The 22,817-nt window shown below is 36.5% G+C and overlaps 1 protein-coding gene across 8 annotated transcripts in view; it reads left to right on the forward strand.

Annotated features, from left to right (window-relative positions):
* Window positions 1–22,817, forward strand: part of KCNQ1 (potassium voltage-gated channel subfamily Q member 1) — a 389,773-nt gene that overhangs the window by 132,190 nt on the left and 234,766 nt on the right. For 6 of the 8 annotated variants that reach the window (XM_068683465.1, XM_068683463.1, XM_068683464.1 and 3 more), the window contains exons 6-13: window positions 211–351; window positions 10,475–10,585; window positions 13,069–13,164; window positions 15,474–15,596; window positions 16,592–16,733; window positions 18,049–18,075; window positions 20,153–20,218; window positions 22,502–22,622. In XM_068683465.1, the coding sequence (XP_068539566.1) occupies window positions 211–351; window positions 10,475–10,585; window positions 13,069–13,164; window positions 15,474–15,596; window positions 16,592–16,733; window positions 18,049–18,075; window positions 20,153–20,218; window positions 22,502–22,622 (827 nt within the window). The remainder of the gene's footprint in view (window positions 1–210; window positions 352–10,474; window positions 10,586–13,068; window positions 13,165–15,473; window positions 15,597–16,591; window positions 16,734–18,048; window positions 18,076–20,152; window positions 20,219–22,501; window positions 22,623–22,817) is intronic. The other 2 variants (XM_068683459.1, XM_068683461.1) reach the window with 2 other exon arrangements.

A 22,817-nucleotide genomic window follows, 5' to 3' on the forward strand; every position in this document is an offset into this window, starting at 1 on the left:
ATGCTGGAACAAGTCAATAGCTACTGTGTAAATTCTTTCACTACTGAACTCAGTGGATGCTAACTTGCACAGCCAACAGTTGGTGTCAGTGTTTATTAATTGCTGAAATTACATTCTTCTGTTGCAGGTATCTTTTAAAAAATGTTAGTGATAGATAACTTTTATGTCTCAGCAATATTGTTAATGCTGTTATTTTGATCCTGTTTGCAGGAACTGATAACTACACTCTACATCGGATTTCTGGGCCTGATTTTTTCCTCTTATTTTGTGTACCTGGCTGAAAAAGATGCTGTAAATGATTCTGGAGAAACAGAGTTTGGCAGCTATGCAGATGCCCTGTGGTGGGGAGTGGTAAGTATGGAAATTCACATGTACTGAAAATAGTTAACACCCTCAGTTATGGAGTGTAGTTCAAGCAGGCATGGAGTAAGAACAGCACTTTGAAATGTCCTTTTATTGCTATGGTAAAGGTTCTGGTTTTGTAATTCTGTAAAACTAAGAAAATAGTATAGAAGATGAGTGGTTTTATTTGATGTTTATAGTATTTTGTGATTCAAAGCAATCAAGTTATATATACCAGATACAGAAATATCTATTCTTTTTTCTTTAAATTGTCTTCCCTCCAGTTATAGTGATTTACTTCTTGCTACTTTTTTCATGGTAGGGTTCAACCTTCTAATACAGTAAGTCTTGCTAAATCAGGGCTATCTTTTTTTTGTTAACATTTATTTATGATTTTGCAATTCAGCATGACTAATTCCAGAACAAGGAGTATCTAAGATACTTAAATCAAGACTGTTTTAAAGTGATTATATTGCTTTGGAACCAACTTGGTATACTTCGGTGGCGTTTCTCTGTGCTATGTTGACATATCACTACTATATCAGTAAGTGTTTTAATTTTGTTGCTTCTGCTAGTAACAATTGCCTCTTTCTTGTCTCGCACGATATGCAAATATTAGATTGGCTGCTCTGTTCTGGGATTTCCCATCTGTAATCATTTCCCTTTCCTCATCCTCTTAAGGTTCAGAGCAAGGTATCTTTTTGTAAGCTGTTTTTCCTTATCATTAGCATTCAAGCAATGGCTTGTTTTCACCTGTTATAATTGCATGTAGCTTAATAAAATGAACTGTCATCATTAAGTGCTACAGATGCATATAGAATCATAGAATATCCTGAGTTGGAAGGGACCCTTAAGGATCATCAAGTCCAACTCTTGACACCGCACAGGTCTACCCAAAAGTTCAGACCATGTGACTAAGTGCACAGTCCAATCTCTTCTTAAATTCAGACAGGCTCGGTGCAGTGACCACTTCCCTGGGGAGCCTGTTCCAGTGTGCAACCACCCTCTCTGTGAAGAACCCCCTCCTGATGTCAAGCCTAAATTTCCCCTGCCTCAGCTTAACCCCGTTCCCGCGGGTCCTGTCACTGGTGTTAATGGAGAAAAGGTCTCCTGCCTCTCGACACCCCCTTACGAGGAAGTTGGAGACTGCGATATATATATATATATATATACATATATAAAGACGCTAAAATGCATCAGCATCACTAATAATTCCATGCTTGCGTTTTCAAAACATGCTGATCTTCTTAAGTCTTCTTTGGCTGTTTTAAATCAAAATCAACTGATTCATTTGATTAAAAACAAGACTATCGTGTCTCATGTACAAGTACAGGACTAGTACCTCTGTTTCATCAATAGAACATACCTTCTTGAGAAATATTTTTGATAAACCTCTGCATATGTGTGCTTATATTGTCTTCTCTTTACAAACAGTACCATGCACTATTTCAGGAGGGGAAGATCTATTTATAAGCATGTCTATTGAAGGTCTCCTGATGCTGAAATTCATATACAGCATTGTATGAATACGATGTTTTGTGTAGGTTGCTACTAAGATCTGCTGCAGAATTCTGTTCTCTTTCTATCTGCTGTGATTAAGTACAGCCCCTTTTAGGATCAGAAAACTTAATTTGTAGCACAAGGAAGCAGTTAATGACAAGTAGCTTCTTCAAAGCTTTCATGTCATCACGGTGTTTTCATTTTTCACTACAGGGGACAGATGACTCAGTAATTAACAGTGGCAGATGTAGCTGCATTTAAAAACACATGCTGTCATTGGCGTTAGCATTAAAAATTGAATATGTGACAGACCAGATTGGCTTACAGAATATACAGTAAAGCCTTCCATAAAAGCAATGAGATCAGTCAGGATATTGAAATATTCTCCTTTCAGGGAATTGCTGCTCAATAGGTGTGCCAATTATTTTGTCTTTCTAGTTACAATCAACTAAATTAGTCAACAGATTTAACTATGGTCATATTTTTCCTCTGTTATAATTTATTACATTGCAGGATGCCATTTGGACTGTGATATTGTACACAGTGTGTCCCTAAAGTAACTTGTTTAGGATTAAGAGTAAAATTTAGTGTCCTTTTTCTGCTCTAAATGTAGATGCTATACTTCTGCTAACTGCTGAAAGGATTTAGCAAAACAAAGCTGAAATGAATTCAGTTCCATCTATTTTTGGTGTTTTGATACCATAGTAGTCTTCATGCTTTCTTTTAGGGAAAAGCCCTATTAAGGTTATGTCAGTATCAGGGAGGTCAATAAGTGTCAGAATGATTCCTAATGAGGGTCTCAAACTCATTTAAAAACAAAAAGAACCTTGAACTGTTCTTTTAAGTTTCTATTATGTTTTAGTCAAAATTTTCAGAATGGCTTAAGGACCACAAATTCTACTCACTGAAAACCTGTCTCCATCTGTTTTGAACTGGTTATGCAGAAGGTAATTCTCAATTCCTATCTCAAAGGTCTCCACAGATGCATGATCTCTGGCATATAGCTGATCTCACTTCTCAAAAAGTGCCCCAGTACTGACTTACCTTAGGTCGCAGAGAACACTTCTAAGGAAAAAGTACTCAATACTTTTTTCATGCCCCACTTTTTTTTTTTTTTTTTTTTTTTTTTTTTTTACTCTACAACATTGTACTTTTTTTCAGTTGTCTCAGTGTATGCCTACCCTTCTAAAAAATGGCAATGGAATATGTGGCATAGCATAACGTAGATCATTTAAAAGGTCTGTGTTACCACAACTAAACCGCATCTGGAACTGGGTACTTTTCTATTGCTTTGCTTTGCTGACTATAGGCATACCCATAGGGTGCATAACTTTTAATTAAATGTTCTTCATTGTTGTTATTTATAAATCTATATTGCTGTTCCATTTCCATATGTAAAATGGCCTCCTGGGCTTTATTTGAGTTTCCTTGAGTACTCCAGGCTGTAGCTATTAGCTAGTTTGTGGGCTTCTTGGAGAAACCTGAGGTTACCTTGTGGCATGGAGTAAAGATTTGTCCATATTACTGTCGCTTTTAAATGCAGAACATGTTGTATAAAAATTCTGCCAATGGCTGCCTGTCTGTATGTCTTTTAAAAGACATATATTTAAAGTACATATACATGTACTTTATTTGCAAATAAAGTACAAGTAACATGATCCATCTTTCAACTACCTTGTGCAAGTATTCAAGTTTACTCTGGTTATGTTGTCCTTCCTGTCCAGGCTTACAGTTTTTAAGACCTACTGTAGGTTCTGGATAATAAAAACAATAATAAAAAAAAAAAATTGCCCTTACCTAGATTGTCAAAGATGATCTCCAACAGGAAGTGTTAATGGCTCATTGTCTCCATTATTTATTTATTTATTTATTTTCTTTCTTCCTTGAGCATTGATTCTGTCACGCCTCAGGCAGATGGAGCAGAGTTCTCCTTTTGGTATCCATTACGTGATACACAATTTCCAACCTTCACATCTGAACAAACATCCTTCAGGAAAACCATTATGTGGATTGTGCTAACGGCCTCTTTGATCATGAGCGCTACTTGCCACAAGTGATTATTGAATATAGCCGTGCATGGATATTGCACTATGCCCATTCATTTGGACTGGATTGAGCCCTAGGCTTGCAAGTATGAGCTTTAACTAAAGAGTTTCTTGTTCCTTTAATACAGAGATATGTGCTTTCTCACGAAGGACTGAATTCAACAAAACATTGACAAGTTTGCTTGCTTCTAAGCATACGTAAAACCCTATTCCTGTTTAAAAGTCTATCAACGTGTTCTTAATTTAAATTGAAAATAAAAATTGTTCAAAAGCTATGCTGAAAAGTTGCAGAAAATGCCGCTTGAAATTAAGCACATGTTGTAAGAACAAGTTTAATTTATAATAGTTGAACATAAATATTAAAAAGTTGACACATAAAGGGGGGGGGAGGGTGTTAGAACCTTTTCCCCCCAATAAAAAAAAATCTGTTGAGTTGTTGCACAGTGACTTGAATGTTGGACAGAAAGAGACACTTCAATTTTATCCTTTGTGTGCTTTACGAGTCAAGAACACCAACTATAATAGGCCTATTATATTCTTTTTCTTCTATTTTTTGGGTTGAAGTGGTGGTGTTTATGTAGAATTTGTAGAATTCTTCTCATCACTGAGCTTTAATTGCTCCATGAGCTATTCCAAATACATTTTGTTCTAAATTAATAAAGATCTGTGGGGTGGATGTGGATCTCTTAAACTTCTTACTTGCAAAGTTTAGATGTAGATATTCTTACAGATAAAGAATGCTCAAAACATTTTTTCTTAATTCCCAAAGCCTTAAATCTCTATTAAATGTACCAAGGAGCTAGAACACAAAAAAATCCTTCTGTAAGAATCCAAAAAGTTTGAAGAGAAGTATCTTCTACTTGATGAAAAAAAATAATAAATTATTTCTTGGAAAAAAATGGGGAAAAATTTTGAAAAAATATTATCAATAAGGAATTTAGCTTTCAGTTAAAGCTCAAAAACCAGTACAGAATGTGGTCCTGTTGAAATGAGTCTCTAGGAGGCTGAAATTAAGTTGGCTATGGTTTCTTCTCTCATGGCTAGAAATATCCTCACAGGAAAGCATTTGGAAAGTTCCCTCTGAAAACATTTGGCTATCTCGAATATGCTTTAAGTGTTCTTTTTCTTGTTGTACCTAAATAATGCTCTTTATTTTTCTTATACTTACTGTGTTTTGTGAGGTATATTAATAATAGTACCCACAGAGAGTGGAAAAAAACTGTGGACTTTCCACAAACAGTTCAGAGCTTGCAGTCAGATTGTCTGCGTACATCAATAACTTTCCCCAGCACATTCTTTGATATCATGGCTGAGACGTCTTGCTACTTTGTTTTCTGAAGCTTTTTGTGTAGAAACAGTCTCTTGTGCAAGCTCTGGCTGACAGAAACCCTTTACTGTAGATCAGAAGTATGTACACTCAAGCAGGTGAGGGCAAATCCTGTAAGCAGAGCTGGCTGTTCACTTTGCACTCTGACTGCTGGTGGCCAGCAGACCTCCTGCGATTCCCCCTTCATCTGATGAGTGAGCAGAGGGGGGCTGGCATCCTGCGGCATCCCACAGAAAGGGAATGGGTTATCACCATACTGTGAAATCTAAACAACTGGCAGTGGATTATCAGGGTAGGATGCAACTGTCAGGCTAGGATAGAAAGCTGGTGGATCTCCTATGAGTTTTACTGCTTGTGTGTGTACCTATAGGTTTACTACTGTGTTCAAGTCTAAAATTGTCCATTAATTCCAAGTGAAAGCCATCAAAATGCTTTTGTAATGTGTTGTCACAGTATAATTATCTTCTGTAAATAATTTTGATGTGCAAATAACAATCTTCCTCGGAGGTTTTAATTCTTTTTACTAGATCGTTTTCCTACTTTAGTTACCTTTGTGATGAGGTAAGGAGCAATATTAGGGGGAAGTAGAATAAAAAGTTCAGATAAGCCCTGACTATTCACTAATAATGAACAATCCTCTTTGTTTTGATGCAATAAAGTTTGCCCTATATCTCATCGTCCTTGAGAACTGCTGCCAGGGTGATTGGGATGAATAGCCTATTTTACAAGAGGGAGTGGAAACAGCTTTTGTTTGTGGGGCACAACACTGAGAATGGGATTCAGCAGCATTTGGAGCATGCAGTGTCGCAGGTGTGTGTACTGCAGGAGCTGGGCAACAGAAGTGTGGAGGGGAATAAACTGAGATCATGAAACAGTGCAACAAAAAAACGTGGTTGGAAACCCAGATTTCAGAAATGAAGACAGGAACCTACCAGAATGTCTATTGCTGTCAGAACCTGTTCCAGGTTCTGTTCCAGAACCTGCCAATAGGGACTGTGTGTGTGTGTGGGGGGGGGGAAGGCTAATTAATTTCTGAAGGGGGCTGTATTTTCACGAGTTAGTGAATGAAATGGCATCATATGCCTGACTTGAACTAGCCTGAAACTAAGAACACTAACCGGAGGAGAAAAAAAAAAAATCTTTTATTCTTACTAAGTTGGTTAAAGCTATAGGCTTTTTTTTTTTTCTTTTTTCATAGAAGTGATATTGCAAATTTTAGGTGAGATTAACTAACTTTTCCCAGTAAGATCTCACAAGTGGAGATGTTTATTTTGGGCCACCGTTTGGTTAGGAGGCTTAGAGTGGCCAGTAGATTTAGACCTTATTTTGATGGCTGAAAATGCCACCTTTGGCATTTAGACTAGGCTCCCCAAGTGATGGCTGGGCAGCACTGAATATCTGTTACTTCAGAGACGTGACACTGCAGTTAGTATGTTCTGTTTGTTGTGTTTGCCCTTGGGTGTGTAGTTCCATTTCATTTCATATCCTAAGTTATTGAAGTCTTGCAGTGTCCTTCAGATGTGGTTGTGTCTCACTTACGTATTTCAACCACATCAAAAAAGGTGGTATGAGCCTGAAACAATAACTGTATGAAAAAGACTTTGAAATTTCACGAAGAAAAAGAATCTAAACATTCCCTTTAAATATTTGTAGCAGTGGTGACCAGGAAGCCCTTTCTTCAGTTTTAGATTACAGTTTTAAAACTGATGTTTCTAAATGGTTGCCCTGTAGCACTTGGTTTTTTAACTTGTTCATCTGAAGGATATAACTTGAATATTTCAGGGCTCTGCGATGTACGTAGAGTTGATGCGCAGCAGCCAGTGAAATTTGTGTTGTGTGAATCAACTCTTATCTCTAACATCCTTGAATATATAAAGAAGAAAAATATTGTCATTTGGAAAAGATTTCAAAACACTGAAAGATCACTAGGTTGTTTTTTGTTTGTTTTTTAAGCTTCATACAGATCACACACTTCATACTAAAATAAGAGCATATGTATCTAATCTGTTTACACTTGTGCTGCCTAGATTTCAGAAACTACTTCAGAATCTACTTTATATTCAACTTGCATGAATGCAGTTGACTAAAGATGTCAAGCAGTAAAAGGTTCTTATGTGATCATTACGGGAGATCATTTAAACCATTTACTGTACCTCAGTTGCAAAGAAGTCAGGGAACCTGTCAGTGTTTCTGGTGTGTCTCTGGATGTTCTTGTACTGCTTGATTTAATCAAGATGAGTATTCAAGTGGGTCAGAAAATTCTCGGTGGTATTTGGTATGCAAAAGAATACCTACTGCAATTAATTTTGAGGTTTCAGTGCTACAAACTTAGAAACAAAGTAGTTAAGGTATTCTCTGTAAGGTGACTTTCCCTCATTTGCTTTAGTGCTCAGCTTTTTTAATCTTTTAGTTTGTATTTGCTCCTCAGTCCTGTGGTGTCTGCCTCTGGGGCATGCACTCCTGTATCCTGTAGCTAACTACCTAAATTGTCACAAAGTATTCAGTATTTCATCAACAGAGCATCATTACACACCTGATTAGTTTGTACTTATTTTTAACCAGATAGCTTTGAATAAAATCCCTATTCAGTGCTAACAGGCATTGCTATTTATTGTTGCTGTCTAGATGTTTTTTTTGCTTCAAATTTCTTCCTTTAGACTATTGATGCATATGTAATGGAAACAGGATTAATTGTTACACCAAAGCCTGTGGTGATGTACATCAGATCAAAGTTCTGAAATAGTCAATGGATGAATATGATTTTGCTCCTAATTAAAACAATTAGTTTTCCATGCTGCTTTGCAATGAAAATTTAATGTGTGAGCTCTTGTATCAATTTAGTTTCATTATGCCAATGTATTTGCCATGCTAGAGCAGAAGTTGAGTCATTATTTCCATTTTAAGATCCTATTTTACAACTGCAAAATTAGTATTGTATTCTTTAGGGGTTTATAAATTGACTATAAAAATCATTTGGGGTGGAAATTTGGTATATATGGTTTCAACAACATATATCTTGGTGAAAAAGAAAATATAATTTTGGAATACAATGCATTTGTGGATGGATTAGAGTTATGAGTGTAGAGAAAAATTCTAACTTAAACACACATTGTGACTTGCAACCCAATTTCCAAAATGTTTTTAAAAATATACCCCCAAACAAACGACACAATTTTTTTTTTTTGTCATTGATGCTTCATATAGACCTATTGAGAAGGGATAGGCGGGGATGGTAGTGGGGAAGAGAAGGTAAATGCTCTGAATTTTGTATGAATTCTTCTTCTGTTATAGTTTTGTATGAATGCTTCTGTTATACTCTAGTCAGCTTAAAAGCACCTTTTTTTTTTTTTTCTTTAATTCTAGTTGATGTATGTATTTAAAAATAGTATTACAACTGTAGTGCAGAATGGTTGATAAAACTTTTCCATCACGTGGATTTGTAAAGTTTTTCAAAAACTGAGGCATAAAACAATGGCTTGTCTCATAATCTTTTATGGAAGAAGGTGTTGGAGGCCATGGTATTTGCTAGAATTCATTCGTATTTTTTCCATACCATATTTTATTAGTAGAAAATTGTAATTAGAGTTTAAGATTTCTTTTAAACTGACCATCCCTTCAGTTCCTCATCAGGCCCTGAATTTAGGTGGTATTTCAACAAGAACATAAAGAATATAGGTAAAGGTTTTTTTTAAAGTTAATTTGTTCTTAACTTACCTTACTGATTCTTAAAACACTTCTGTATAATAGGAACCAAATTTGGAACTAAGCCACAGTTTAAGAACTTAAATTAATACGAAATGATAATACTTGAACGCTTCCAGTATAAGTAATTTGAAATAAACTTGTAATATCACCACCTCCAACAGCCAGAGCCATCCCTTTACCATGTGTCAAACAGACACAGAATGATTAATTGCTCAGAAGGTGGACAGTGAGAATACATGGCTTGCTTCATGCATTTCTGAGGTGGGAAGTAAACCTACAATATTTCCCTGTGGTCTCTTATCTTTTAATAGCAACGGATGATTATTAATATGGCAGATGGCAACACTTTTCCTGGACCACCTGTCGTGCCCTTCCACTTCCCCAAACCCAAGCTCTCCATCACTTCACCCATTAACAAACATCTCGCTTCTGTAAACGTGCCCTTCCCTTCTCTCCACTGTTGATGCTGCCCTGGGTGGTAGCTGCCTTTCCACAGTTTCAGGGAGGGCACACTGAGGCAGACAGGTGAGCAGCTGCAGGGCTCAGAAGTGGGTGGCACTTTTGTGTTACTCTCTGGGGCCAACGCCCTCTGCGTCCTGGGCAGCTGATGCACACACTGTCAGAAGTCTGAACAGCCAGCAGCTGAGGTGTGCTTCAACTGCTTGAGAGTTTCATGTGCTTCACATGGTCTGATTTGGTTAGCTTTTTTCAAAGTCACAGATAAAAATCTCTCTAATTTCCAAATTCAGGAATAGCTTGTGACATAGGTGAATTTAAATTGCTCTCAGATGCCAAATTTATCCCTTCTGCTTGCAACAAATCCATTCCTTCCTTGAGCTCCTGCAAATAATGACTTATTAAGCCTTGTTATGCTATGTCACCACGGTGGTAATCTTTACTTCAGTGAAACCCAAACTCAACAGATGTTTCCTGTATGCATGCATTAAATTATCTGTTCTTGCTCTTGATGTTCTATGCAAGTTAGTGATTCATTAGATTGTTTTAAGGAGCTGTTGCTGTATGGAAATTTTTCTGCTTCTCTTGCTATTTATACCAACATTATTCTGTAGAATACTTCATGTCTGACCCCATTCATATTCCATAGTTACAGTATACATAGTCTTTCTTTGTAACAGCCCTGAAATTCTTCAGCAAACATCCTCTGCCCATAAAGAAAATCAGCAATTCAGAGCCGTTGGCAGCCTCTCCCTAAGGAAAGGGTCTAACATGGGCAGGCAGCCCACATCCCAGTAACTTCATGTACAGTAAAGCTGTCTCAGCCATGAAAACTTAAATTAATGGTATTACTTTACAAGATTTTAAATACGTATTTTATTGTAATTCAATTTCCTGTGCCTCTTTTGTTCTGTTTTAGGTGGGGAAGCAAACCCAGAGAGAACTGCCTCAATATAGCACAGATTGTCATTGGGAGAGCTAGGAATGAGACTCAAGTTTCTTTAAAATAATTTATTTAATTTTTATTGCTTTAAGGAAAAACAACCCCAAACTGCCATGCTAATACTTTCTGTAATGCTCCAAGTATTTTTCTTTACAGGTGACAGTTACAACTATTGGCTACGGGGATAAAGTGCCTCAGACCTGGATTGGAAAGACCATTGCATCTTGCTTTTCAGTGTTTGCAATTTCGTTTTTTGCACTACCTGCGGTAGGTTATTTTGTGCTTTTGCTGGCAATTTTCTGTTGACCCACTATTCGTCAGAGGAAACTTTCTGTTAATGATCCTTTAAGCTTCAGAAGCTAAAAAGTTTCTTTGGGTAGTTTAAAAAAAAAAAAGGAGGGGGTGCATAAATATGCAGTTTTTATTACATACAATGCTAGTTTTTTTATACGTTTGAGAAGGGGATGTTTAAACCAAAACACTTTTTCTGCCTATCCAAGAAGTGCAAAGGAAGTATTTCTCATGCTACATATTTCTGGACTCAGTGATTTAGTGATGTTTTGGCTTCTTATAGCATTCACTCATAGTTTACTCAACTGATTAAGTCCAAGGTGAACTGTGAGGTTCTCATACACACCCTTCCTCTGGCAAAGCTGCAGAAAAGGTGTCACTGGCAGAGGCAACAGTAAGCAGTCAGGGACAGTTATGTTGGCAGCTGATGCAGTTTGCCAAGTTAACATCTGACTGTAGCCGAAGTCTCATTTTCAAAAGTGATTTACGGTTGAGATTTCAAGGGTTTTGGCTCTTTGTTTGCACTGAAGATAGCTTCCCAAGTACTTCCTAACAAGAAACAAGGCACCTGAGTATTAAGAGTAAATTCAAAATCAGTGAAACATGGGCTGTGGTTTGAAAGCCCCAAGATGTTCAGTGCAAAGAGTAGCTAAGGGTATTGTTTTCACAAATTTAGCAATACTTGTGAGTTGTTCTGTTAAAATGTTTGTGTGACCTGAATTGTGCTGTCAGAAATTTTGTGCAAGCTTGTGTGAAAGGGTTGAGGAAGTCTAGATCTATACAGAATGCTCCCTACTGTCAAAATCTTGCTAGCTTCATTTTAAGCAACCTTCAGTAAACTTCAGTGACACAATTTTGCCAGCATAGTATAGCTATGGCAGGGAAGTGATGGGGACAGTATGGATAAAAATAATACTTTTATGCCAGCACCTCCACAAAAACTCTTCATGACATGCAACAGCAGCTATTAAAACTCCAATTGGTTTTTAAAATTAGTCACTCTGTAAAAGCTGTAGTGCTTCTGAGTGTAGATTTTTAGACTCTCCAACATCAGTTAGCCATTAAAAGTATATTCTTTCTTCCCTCCTCACTCTGACCTTTCATGTTTGTTCCTTGTTTAGAGGGGAGATTTAGCAAATGAAATTATCTGCAAGAAAAATGCCAAAGCTGCTTTTTTTTTTTTTTTGGATGAGTGTTTTTTTCTCAGACTTGAATGCCAGCAAAGATGTTCTATAAATACTTGTACAGCAGCCTCACCTTCACAGCACTGCTTTTATGTTTACCTGTCAGTTTTTCCTAACTGTAGAAATAAAAGAACACCCTCCACCTTTATCACTGTGATTCTATTACTGAGTTAAGCTATTTCTGTGAGTTGGCCCTAAGGGGAAACTTAGATTTTGAAGCTCTAGTGGTAAATAGTTGATACATAGTAGCTATTGCATATGTCTTACTCCCATTTTAAGCAGATGAGCAGGCTAAGATCACAGACAGAAGTAATTGTGGCTAAACAAAACTGTTTTGGGTTCATGGTCCTGCAACAATTCTGCGTTTTCCAAATAAATGTTGTTTGATCATTGTTAACTCTTTGATCTTTGTTCAATGATTGTAATAGGAAGGGTCTTTCCTGTTTCTTTCAAAATACTAGATGATTAATACATTTCTTAGAGGTTGAGCCAAGATCACTGGCTGCCCTGACACTTTGACTACCATATGTAGAAAATGAATTATGATTTTTTGAGTAGGTGTAGTCGTGTAAGTTGATTTATAGAAGATGTGTTCTTATCATTGTGGTACTAAAACCTTTGTTAAATGTCTGTAGCTATGCACACGACTACATAAATGACTTGCTCTATATGTAATTATGGACTTAAGTTACATTACATTTGGATGTTGTTTTGGGTCGTACACCATTCAGTGTCATTAGTCCATGCCCCTTGTCATGAGAATTGACTAGATGGCCTCTTGCTGAACTCACCACAATCCTGACTGTGTTGTAATGGTCCTCTTCCTTGTCCTCCCATCCCTGCATGGGTTAACATATGGAAATAGGAATTGTCATGCTACAGTTTAAAAAGCTTTATTTCTCATAAAAATGAAGTTAAGCACATCAGGTTAATATTTTTCCCTGCTCTGTCGTTCCCTTGCACAAGCATTTATGAGACTTCTGGAGGGTATGAAATATCATTTCTGCTTGCTTTTTAGTGTTTGAGCCCAGTAGACTTAAATAGGCTTTGGATCAGGGCACGACAGCATTCATAGTTTGTTTCAACAAGTAATACTAACTGAGTCTAAAAACTTAACAGTATTAAGTCATTTCCTCTAAGTAATTAGTTGGGTTTTATGATGCTGAATGGGAGTTTATTAATACAACATAATTTGGCAAGCTTATGTGTGCTTTCTTTTCCTCCTTTACAAAAAATAAAAAAAATAAGAAATCCGTGTTTTCTTTCTTACCACAGGGAATTCTTGGTTCAGGCTTTGCCCTAAAGGTACAGCAGAAACAAAGACAGAAGCATTTCAACCGTCAAATTCCAGCTGCTGCCTCTCTCATACAGGTACCAAGTTCTTGCATTTTGCGTACTATCATTTCTCTCCATTTGTAATTTCCTCAAAACTTTGCAGTATTTTTGGGCCTAATTCACATTAAAAAAAAAAAAAAAAAAAGTATAGGAGTTGCAGATGCAAGTCTCTTAAACAGATTTGGAAATCCCAGCTGTAATGTAAACCAATGAGCAAAAACTTCATTCCCAAATCAATGCCAATTCTTTGCTTCAGCTCTTTAAAATGAAAACTGAAGGCTGTCCCTGTGGTTATTGGATAATTTACCTGTGGAAAATATTATGAAATGCTGTGCTTGCAATAGTGAAAAAGAGAAGAAGCTTCTTGTGAAATTGTATTTACGATGAGCAATTTATTTTTTTAAAAACACAAATGTCAAATATGCTTCGTTTTCCTTGGTACAAATACATGTACATTCTTAAAAATCCCAGTTTTAGGAGAATTAAGTCAGCATCTTAAATAGGAAACATCTTGTCTGCAATTTTCAGTGCCATTGTAAGTGACTGGCAAACATAGAAATTCTGCAAAATCAGTCTTTCTGTGTTGGATAACAAACAGGCAGAAAAAAATTGATCCCCTCAGTTAAAAATATGGTTACAGATCTGTGTCAGTAATGTCAAGGAGATTTTATCCTTTATTTCAGCAGAGCCAGCATTTCACTCTGGAGATGTATTAATATTGCAGGTTTTTATTAATTTTTATTAATTTATTAATTTATTAATATTGCAGTGTTTTCCAACTTTTCTCCATCATTCAGTTTCTGCACATAACTTTAGAATTGCAGGATGAAATTAAAAAAAAAAAAAAGTAGATGTACACCTAAGCCATATCATTTTTGCGTTCTCATATGACTTATTTCTCCAGCTTCATGAGTGAATGTGGATTTCCAGGTCAGGCTCTTTATAGAAACAGTAGCTAACTGTAAAGTTTATGCTTGAAACTAAACAGTCCCAGAGTTAATATGAAAAGGGTTTAAATTTAAGGCTCTGGTAATAGCCAGAGATTAGCCAAAAGTCTTCATACTCAGTGTGTTTCATTTGGATTGCATGGTCAGAAAAAGGTATGGTTTTGCAAAGAATGGGTTTTTAGTGTTCCCATCAATCCTTTTAGGAAATCAACCCCAAAATACCAGCAAGTCTGAGATTGCATCTCTAGAATACCATGCTTGGCTCAGTCTGAAATATTGAGGAGTGAAGGGTAGACAATGAGTTGCTGATTACCTGTTATTAGTAAGTGACAATTGCAATTTATTAGTGGTTGTGGAGCTCTAGAAGCCCATTTGAATAAGTACTCTACAACTAATTCACAAAAGGATTATTTTTAAACCAAGAAGATTATGAAATGGGTACAAGACAAGGCAACAGCTGAAATTAGTGATAGTTTTTCCTGTATTCTTTCTTGTTTTCTTTTAGAGGCCAATTGTTCTTATTAACCATGAATTACATGGTGATTGTCTAATCCTTTATTTCCACCTGCTGTCTGATTTTTCTTTACCATTCTGCATTGCTTTGTTTCTTTCATCTTGTGTTTTCTGCCCTTTCCCACTTCAGATTTTGTGTGTGTACATGTAAATCCATAGGTATGTGTGCTTTTCTGTATTGTGGAAGTGAGGATCTAAAATTTGAATTTAGAGGCTAATTATAAATAATCCTTGATCACATAGTTACATTTTAAGAGATAATGCAGCAGTGTTTGATCTAGTTTCCTACCCCTGCTTTTCCTTCTTTTTGTTTTTGAATGTAGTACTTTCACTAGTTGCCGGGGGAGGTGAAGGATCGCTTTTGATTTTGGGCTCCTCTTTAACTGTTAGTGCTGTACCATCATGTGCTCTCCCACAATCATTTCTTTGTAATAATATAGCCCTACTGACCATATCACAATTGCTTTTTTTCCTGACAGCACTCTTGTGGAGGTATGGGGGAATGATTTTTGGTTTTTGAGTGGGGGCCTGAAACACGGGATGCAATAGGCAAAATGCTGAAAGTCATTTAGGGAAAGTGTGGAAGAACAAGAAATTCAACCCCAGTCCTTTGAGTCCAGTCTAGAATTCTATTTTATTATTTGCTGCTAATGCAAATGAAAGTTGCACTTCAAAAGATTGATCTTGTTTTCTGCTTTGCCTAGTTCAGACTTGGTGGTTTCTGTTTACTGAATAAGAATTCTGAACCATGCTGAGTTAATATTTCCATGGGGGAAATCCAAGAACACTTGTAAATAAAGAATGTCTTATGTGCTGACTTGGAAGTATAGGTAGCTACAACTCCAATCACATTAATTGTTCTGTTGCTTACAACTTTTGCCCTAGACTGCATGGAGATGCTATGCAGCAGAAAACCCAGACTCTTCTACATGGAAAATATACATTCGAAAACCTGCCAGAAATTATCATTTGCTGTCACCCAGTCCAAAACCGAAGAAATCTGTGATGGTATCAGTAACTAACATTTCTTTTTATAGTAGTTTCAAATTTTTAAATTGGATTTAATTTGTTTTATATTCTAGAGGTTCTTTGTAGTGTTTATTTTACAGAGTGTTACTGGGTTTCAAAGTTTCAATTACAAATCAGTTTGGGGATTTTCAGTAACTATAAGTTTAAACTATAACTTAATTTGCTTCACTTCCTAAGGGTAACTTTTTTAATGGATTTGGAAAAGAACAATAATGTACTTAGGCATATCAATCAATAACTCAGTGTTATTTGGAAAAGTATAAGCAAAGGAGGAAAAGAAAACGAGTATTTCCAAACTGGTTAAAAAACAAAAGTCAAGAACAAAAAACACAGCCCTGATGCTTCTGTAAGCTATTGATTTTATGGCTCTTCAAACTTCTGTGGTGAAGACATCTTGTGCCTACATGTGGCAGTATCTTCATATCCACCAATTCCATAACTGAAGATTTTTTTGTTGCTGTTATAATACAGAAAGAACTTTTTTTTTTTTTTTTTTTTTTGCCAGAATCTTTATCCTCTTCATCCTCTCTATTGGAATAGTAAGGCAGGGTAGTTGTGCACTGGAAAGGAGAGGATGCTTTACAAAAATTTCTCTTAGTATCCCAGATTAATCTGAGTTCTGTAGCATTATAGCCATTTGCTCTCTGCTGAAGGTATGATTTATTGTGTCCATTAAATGGTGAAGATATTCTAGAGTAGTTTGATTTATATAAACTGTTGCAGAGCTAGCAGATTTTTTACTTCAGGCAAGGGATTTGCTAATGATGATGTGTGGAATTCTAGCAATTAGACAATTTGGGGAAATGGGGGGCACTCTTGAAGAGAAATGCGCAGTATAGCGTAATGAAAGTATTATTGGTCAGGTACTCTTTTAGCTGGTTATAGCTCATTAAGGGCTTCATTATTATTGAAGGCAATGAAGATCCTACTAAATGTGGCTTGGTTTGGTAATTTAATATATGTTTATTTTTTAGGTTAAAAAGAAGAAATTTAAGTTAGACAAGGACAATGGGCCTTCTTCTCCAGATAAGATGCTAACTGTTCCACACATCACTTATGACCATGTGTCTGATGACAGGAAACCTGATTTCAGTTTTGATACATATGAAAATTCTGGTAAGAAATTCTGTTATAAAATGCCAGTGAACTGTGTTGGCAGTTTACACATAGGCAGTCTTTAATATGTAAGAGAGAAAGGACAGAACTAGTTGTTGTCCTTATTTCTGAAGAAAGAGTACTTTGCTTTTTGACTTTGCTGGCTTGTCTGGTTAAGTTTCAACTGTTCCTTTAATGAATGTGTACTCAATTATAGACAAACTAAAATTTTGTCATTTCTGTCTGCCAGAAGAGCTACCATCTCCGAGGCTGGTGTTTACAATGCACAGTTTTTCATTTTATTGAAGCTATTAGCTGTCAGCTTTTCCACGTGAAATTTACCCAGGACATGTTACTATTGTGCTTGTACCTCAACCAAAAAGGACTGACGTGTCTTGGCCACTCTTAGCATAGTCTGCTATGTGAAACCATCATGTGCTCTTGCCATCTGCTCAGTGGAGTAGGCTGTGAATCAAATTTTGAAAGCAGACATACTTTAAATAAATGTAGATCCATCTGTATTAACTGTCACTGTACAAGTAGGTACAGTGCAAGGAAAAAAGGACCATATTTGATAGTCACCTTATTGATGCATTAATTACAGATGCCTTAGTTATAATGAACTTCCAAAATAACTCTGAGTTTACACTGCTTGTTTTTGGTTGTTTTTTTTGTTTGTATGTTTTTACAAATGCATTTGTACTAGAAGCTTTTATGTATGCCAGTTGTGTTTATTTGTGTTTGCCATTTCTGGCAACAAAAAATAGTGATTTTTTTTATTGATTATAGATGCCTTAAGCACTTTTCTCCTAAAGAAAAAAAAAATTGGCAGACTGGATTAAATTTAATGACCATTAAAATAAGATTAAAATGTGGGCTGGCACCAGGCATATTTTAATTCAGGCAAAAAGTCTCACTTTCCATGTACTCTGTGGCACATTTCTTTAACATTTCTTGTTCTGCGACATCCATGCTTTTCCAGTCTTTCTTGGCTTCTGTTAAGGAATGATTGCAATTTGCATCTGGCAATAGAAATGACCTAACTGTTAGAATGTGGGCAAATAGTAAGTTTACCCTGTGTATCAAGCTTTGAGTACAGATATCTATCTTCAGCACAATCCAGTGAATAATGCTTCAGATGCATTGATTTGCCAAGTCCTACCTTTTATCTCTGAGTTTCTAAAGGACAATGTGATTTGCAGGCAGCCTACTACTGCCACTTCAAAAATCAGCTCTATAGCTTTCATTAAAAGGATTTTCTCTAATTTCTTCTGACACTTACCTTTTTTCTTTTTTATCTGTGTTCTGCTCTCTCTAAACTGTTACAAGTATACAGGACAAACAGGAATGTTAAAATTGCTTGGTAAGTTGAGGAAAATTTTATTTCTGGCATGCCAGCTTATGACAATGTAACATTTTTTGCAGTGCTTTTTATGTGTGTCTAGTGCCATATAGTTTCTAAGAAATCTTTTGCAGCCAAGGAGATCTAGACAGACCCAAGCTTTACCTTCTCACACTATAATTGCAATCACGCATACAGTTCCAGTGTAAAGAGAAAAGTGAGCACTCAAAATATTTGTTTATGAGTAGGTTATCACTTGTTGTTTCTTCATAATTGAGAAAAATTGCTAGTGTATGTATAGTCGATAGAAAAAGATAACATAAACTTAATATAAACTATAATTCATCTAGTAATTAAGTTATATGCTCAGATAGCTGAGAATTAATTTCTAAACAAATAGATTGGGATGGGAGAAAAATGTTCAGACTTGACCTCCAAAATTGTGCACTCTGAAGTAGGTGCATCTGTTCCTGTAAAAATGCTCTGTAGATATTCATGAACAGATGGGGACCCATAAATTAAATAATTTATTTTACTGTTTGTCTGGATTCTGTGATCACTTAAGCAGCCATGTAGTCCTGTGATGTTTCTAATGTGCTTGTTTAGGCACTTTCTTAACAATTGAGTATTCCCCAAAGACTCTAGGATTTGAGCTAGGTCTAAGCAAAAAAACCCTGTGATTTAGTGAGAGTTCTGCAAGCCACCTGTAAATTTTCTTCACTGCATCCACTGGAGACAGTAGAGGTTCCTTTTCATTAATCAAGTGTAAGGATCCTCAGACTTGGACTTAAACACCTGAAAATACAGAGTTCTGTTTCTCATTTGAACCCACGTGGAACATAGCTGTAATTAAGGTGGTAAAAGAGCACAAACCAGACTTAATCTGCCTGAATCCCCCTGGCCAGTCCTTGGTTTGCCTGTTTTCCCGCTTCCACTTTTCTCCTGTGTTCCAAGGGGTGCATCGCCACTGGGGGTGAGCATGGTAGAACAAGCTCAGGAGAGGAGCAAGAGCCATGAAGCCACCTGTTATACATAGAACAAGAAACTTCTTCATCTTGGGGAAACATCAGAAGAGCTTTGCCAGCCACCGTAGTTTAAATTTGCTAGCCAGGCAGAGTAAACTCAGTGGACCTGAGAGTTCACCTGACACTGTTCTGATAGGGATTCAAAGAAATAGAGAAGAAAGTGTGTATTTGTACTTACTGTGAATAAAATTATAAACCTCCTTTCTGCCTGGCATCATCAGTTTAGCAAGGACTGAAGAGCACACCTAATACTGACAGAACACTTGCAAAAATGAGGATTGGGTGATGTTTCTGATTTTTATTTTTTTTTTTTCACTCCAACACATTTATATTTTGAGTCCTTTGTGTTGCATAAGATAAAGTCAACACTTCTGAAGGATATTACTCTGTCCCAGTGTATGAATACACAGGCATTTTTTCAATTAAATAGTTACTAAAATGACAAGGATATTGAAAAGAACTAAATATAGTGTTATGTTTTCCTGAGTCTTTCTTAGCATTGACTAATCTTGTTTGCCTGAAACTTTTCCCCAAGAAATTCAGCTTGAGGCAGGCACTTGGCTTAAATGGTTGAACCTGGCAATTATAAGTGCTTTTTATGGGATGTCGGGTAATTTCTACCATCAGTAGCAGACTGAAGTCTGGCCAGGAGCTACCTACACTGTGGACAGTATGAACCAGACCAAGAGGGGTCCATACAAGGTTGTACACTTTGGAAAGGGAAACACTCGAGGGAGCTGTGAAGTCAGGAAGGAGGAGGCAAACATGAGTTTACTTTTCTTCAAAACAGGACTGGCATGTAGGAAGGAATATATTGCAACAACATGGTGAAGAATGTTTTAAGAGGCGCAATGCCTCCCCTAGTGGTGATTTAATATTCTGCTACTACGTAATAGGTAGTGGAAGAGTTTTCCAGAAACTCTCTTTACCAGTACTTTTTTAAAGATGTCAATACATACTGTATTTTAGGTATGTCTGCATCTCCTCAGCTGCCTGTCTGGAACTTTTTTCTATTTTTATTTTTTTTCTCCCTCTCCTATCTCTGTTTTATGTGTATCTTTACTATGACTCAGATTGTCAGCGTTCCTGGCCATCCTTTTCCACAGACCAGCAATCTTCCAGCGCTCCTTCTTCTCCAGGTAAAGCTGATAATATTTCATTGCTCCGTCACCTTTGTTAATTACTAAATCCTTCCAATGCTCTGTCTGGAATTGCCTGTCGTGACACAGAAAATTATAGTGCTGGTTTTTAAAGAAAGCATTAGGCATCTCAGTAGAATTTTGAATTTGGAAAGTTTTTCAGGTTGTAAACTGCAAATGTTTAATAATGATAAAAAAAAAAAAAAAAATCTGCATAACAGGGTTATTTTTCTAAGTGCATTAATTAAAATTCAGGTTTTCCATGAAAAATGCTGTAAAGTGTTTTAAATTTTTGACTGTCCTTGCAAAAGGGGAAGTGTAAAGTGTAAAGTAACTATTGTTAGCTAAATACTCCACTACTGGAAAAGCACCTCTATACATTTCATATTGTATCCAAAATTGTTGTGTTGGTAATACAAAAAACTCATCACTGATTTCTTATTATTGTGGTTATAATAAATGATAAAAAAATAAAATAAAAAAAATCAGTGTTTCTTTTTTAGAACAGGGGTTCTAATGTTAGGGGGAGTGTATTCTCTGCCATTTCAAAGTAGTGCCCAGCATTATCAGATGGATATTCACACCTGCTACCATAGCTGCTACTGCTAGCTATCAAATATACAGAAAATAAAGTTTTGGGGATTCCTGAATTATGGTAAATATCCCTTGCTCTATCTGTTTTGCTTCTTTTCAGTCGTTATTATCCATTGAAAACGAATTTATAAAGTTTTTTTTTTTTTGTTTGTTTTTTTAAGCCCTTTTAACATACTTTTTTTTTAAATGCTTTGTTAGAAACAGTCCTCAGGTCTCCAATGGCTATGAATTTTTATGTTATCTATATTAGATGGTTAGGAAGTTGTTGGTCAATATTAGAGCTAATAGCTGATCTTTGTACCAGACTGGCAGGGATTACGGTAAGCTTTAGTTTCTTCTCCTCTGCTTCACTGTTTTTGCAAGTTCTCAGCAATGTTTTTACTTGGGGTAGCTGAGGCAGTGTGTGTTCCTTGGTGCTTTGCTTCGAGGCACTCTGTGGAAGGGAGCCCCTCACTAATGTCATTTGCTTCCCTACGCCCCTCCTCACCCTGTGCAAGCAGGTTGAATGGAAGTGTTTTGATGTGGTCGCTCCTTTATACTGAAGCAGCATTTAAGAATGAGAGAGTAAAGAGTAGAGGGCTGCTCTGGTTACCAGAACAGACAGTGATCTTGGTTATGATCATCTTAGAAAATTTTAAAACAAAAAGAGCGAGGGAGAGAATATGTTTGCCTTTTATTAAGCAGCTTTTCATTTCAGTGCTCCCAGAGAGCTAGTGGGTTGAGGTACAATCTTGATTTCTTGTTACATGTGAGGAGAACTACTTACTGGAGTGAAATGGTTGCATGTTAAGGAATTTCTACAGAATTTTGCTTACTGTTGTTTTTATTCTCTCTGCACTTTTTTTTTTTTTTTTTTATAGTCAAGTATAAATACAATAGTGGTTTTATATATACAGAAATTTTGTGGCTTCTCTGACAAATGTCAGGACCACACTCAAAAGAGCACTTAGCATTCTAAATGTTAGTCTGGCAGAATTTAGGAGCCTGAAATTAAAAATGAAATCTATACCACTCTGCCTAATTTCTTGGATGCATGAAAGTGTTGGTGTAAAAGTAACTAAAAACTTACAATATCTGACACTTTGCAAAGTGGCCCTCCCACTTAGGGCATCCTCCTGGATGAAATGGACATTTCAACACCTAGCTCATATCTGGGTTGACAGTTGAGGTATCCCGTGCTGAATTGTCAGAGGGATTGGGAACCTGTAGACACCTCACCATGAAAATGCCTAGGCTCCTTGGGGGATCTAGGCCTATTTTCTTGATTCTAGTCATAGTAATTACAGCCCAGAAGCTGATAATATAAACTAAAACATGAAATAGAGATGAGAAAAAATAAACCGATCTTGTCATCAAAGCACATGGCTGATTTTAAAAAAGTTACTATACAATAACTTTTATAAGGCATGAAGTTGCCTGTAATATAGATACTCTGAATTCTAGTCTTTGAGGAATATGAACAACAAAAAAGGGGAGAAAAAATCCTTAAGTCATAAGAATCTGAAATGCTTCAAAAAAATAGTTTAACTTTTCATGAGCTCTGAGCTATATGCCCATTTTTTGTAGTAACTTCTGTTTTCAATATTCTTCTAAAATGTACAATATTTTAGAGATCCAAACAAGCAGTAGATCCTCCTTGAAAAAGCCAAATGTTATTGCTTTAACTGTTATCTGCATATTTCCTCACAGTGAAAAAAAGCCCGACGTTTTTAGATGTGAACACAGGACCCTTCATCAGGACCAACAGCTTCGCCGATGAGCTTGACCTGGAGGGTGAAACTCTGTTGACCCCAATAACTCACATCTCACAGTAAGTCAAGGCTATTGAATTGTGCATTAGTTGACTTAGACAAGAGCAGCCAATCCAGGTGGGAGGAGCTGAAATATGGAGCTGATAGGGCTATCTCAGATATTTGCGTCAAACTCTTTTACCTTGAAGTTGGTGTATACTGTTCTGAGTGCCAGTAAATCTTTGTGTTGACCTAAAGAAAAGTTCATTTGGCTG

This window comes from Anas acuta, chromosome 5 (genome assembly GCF_963932015.1).
Source record: "Anas acuta chromosome 5, bAnaAcu1.1, whole genome shotgun sequence".
Classification (NCBI taxonomy): Eukaryota; Metazoa; Chordata; class Aves; order Anseriformes; family Anatidae; genus Anas; species Anas acuta.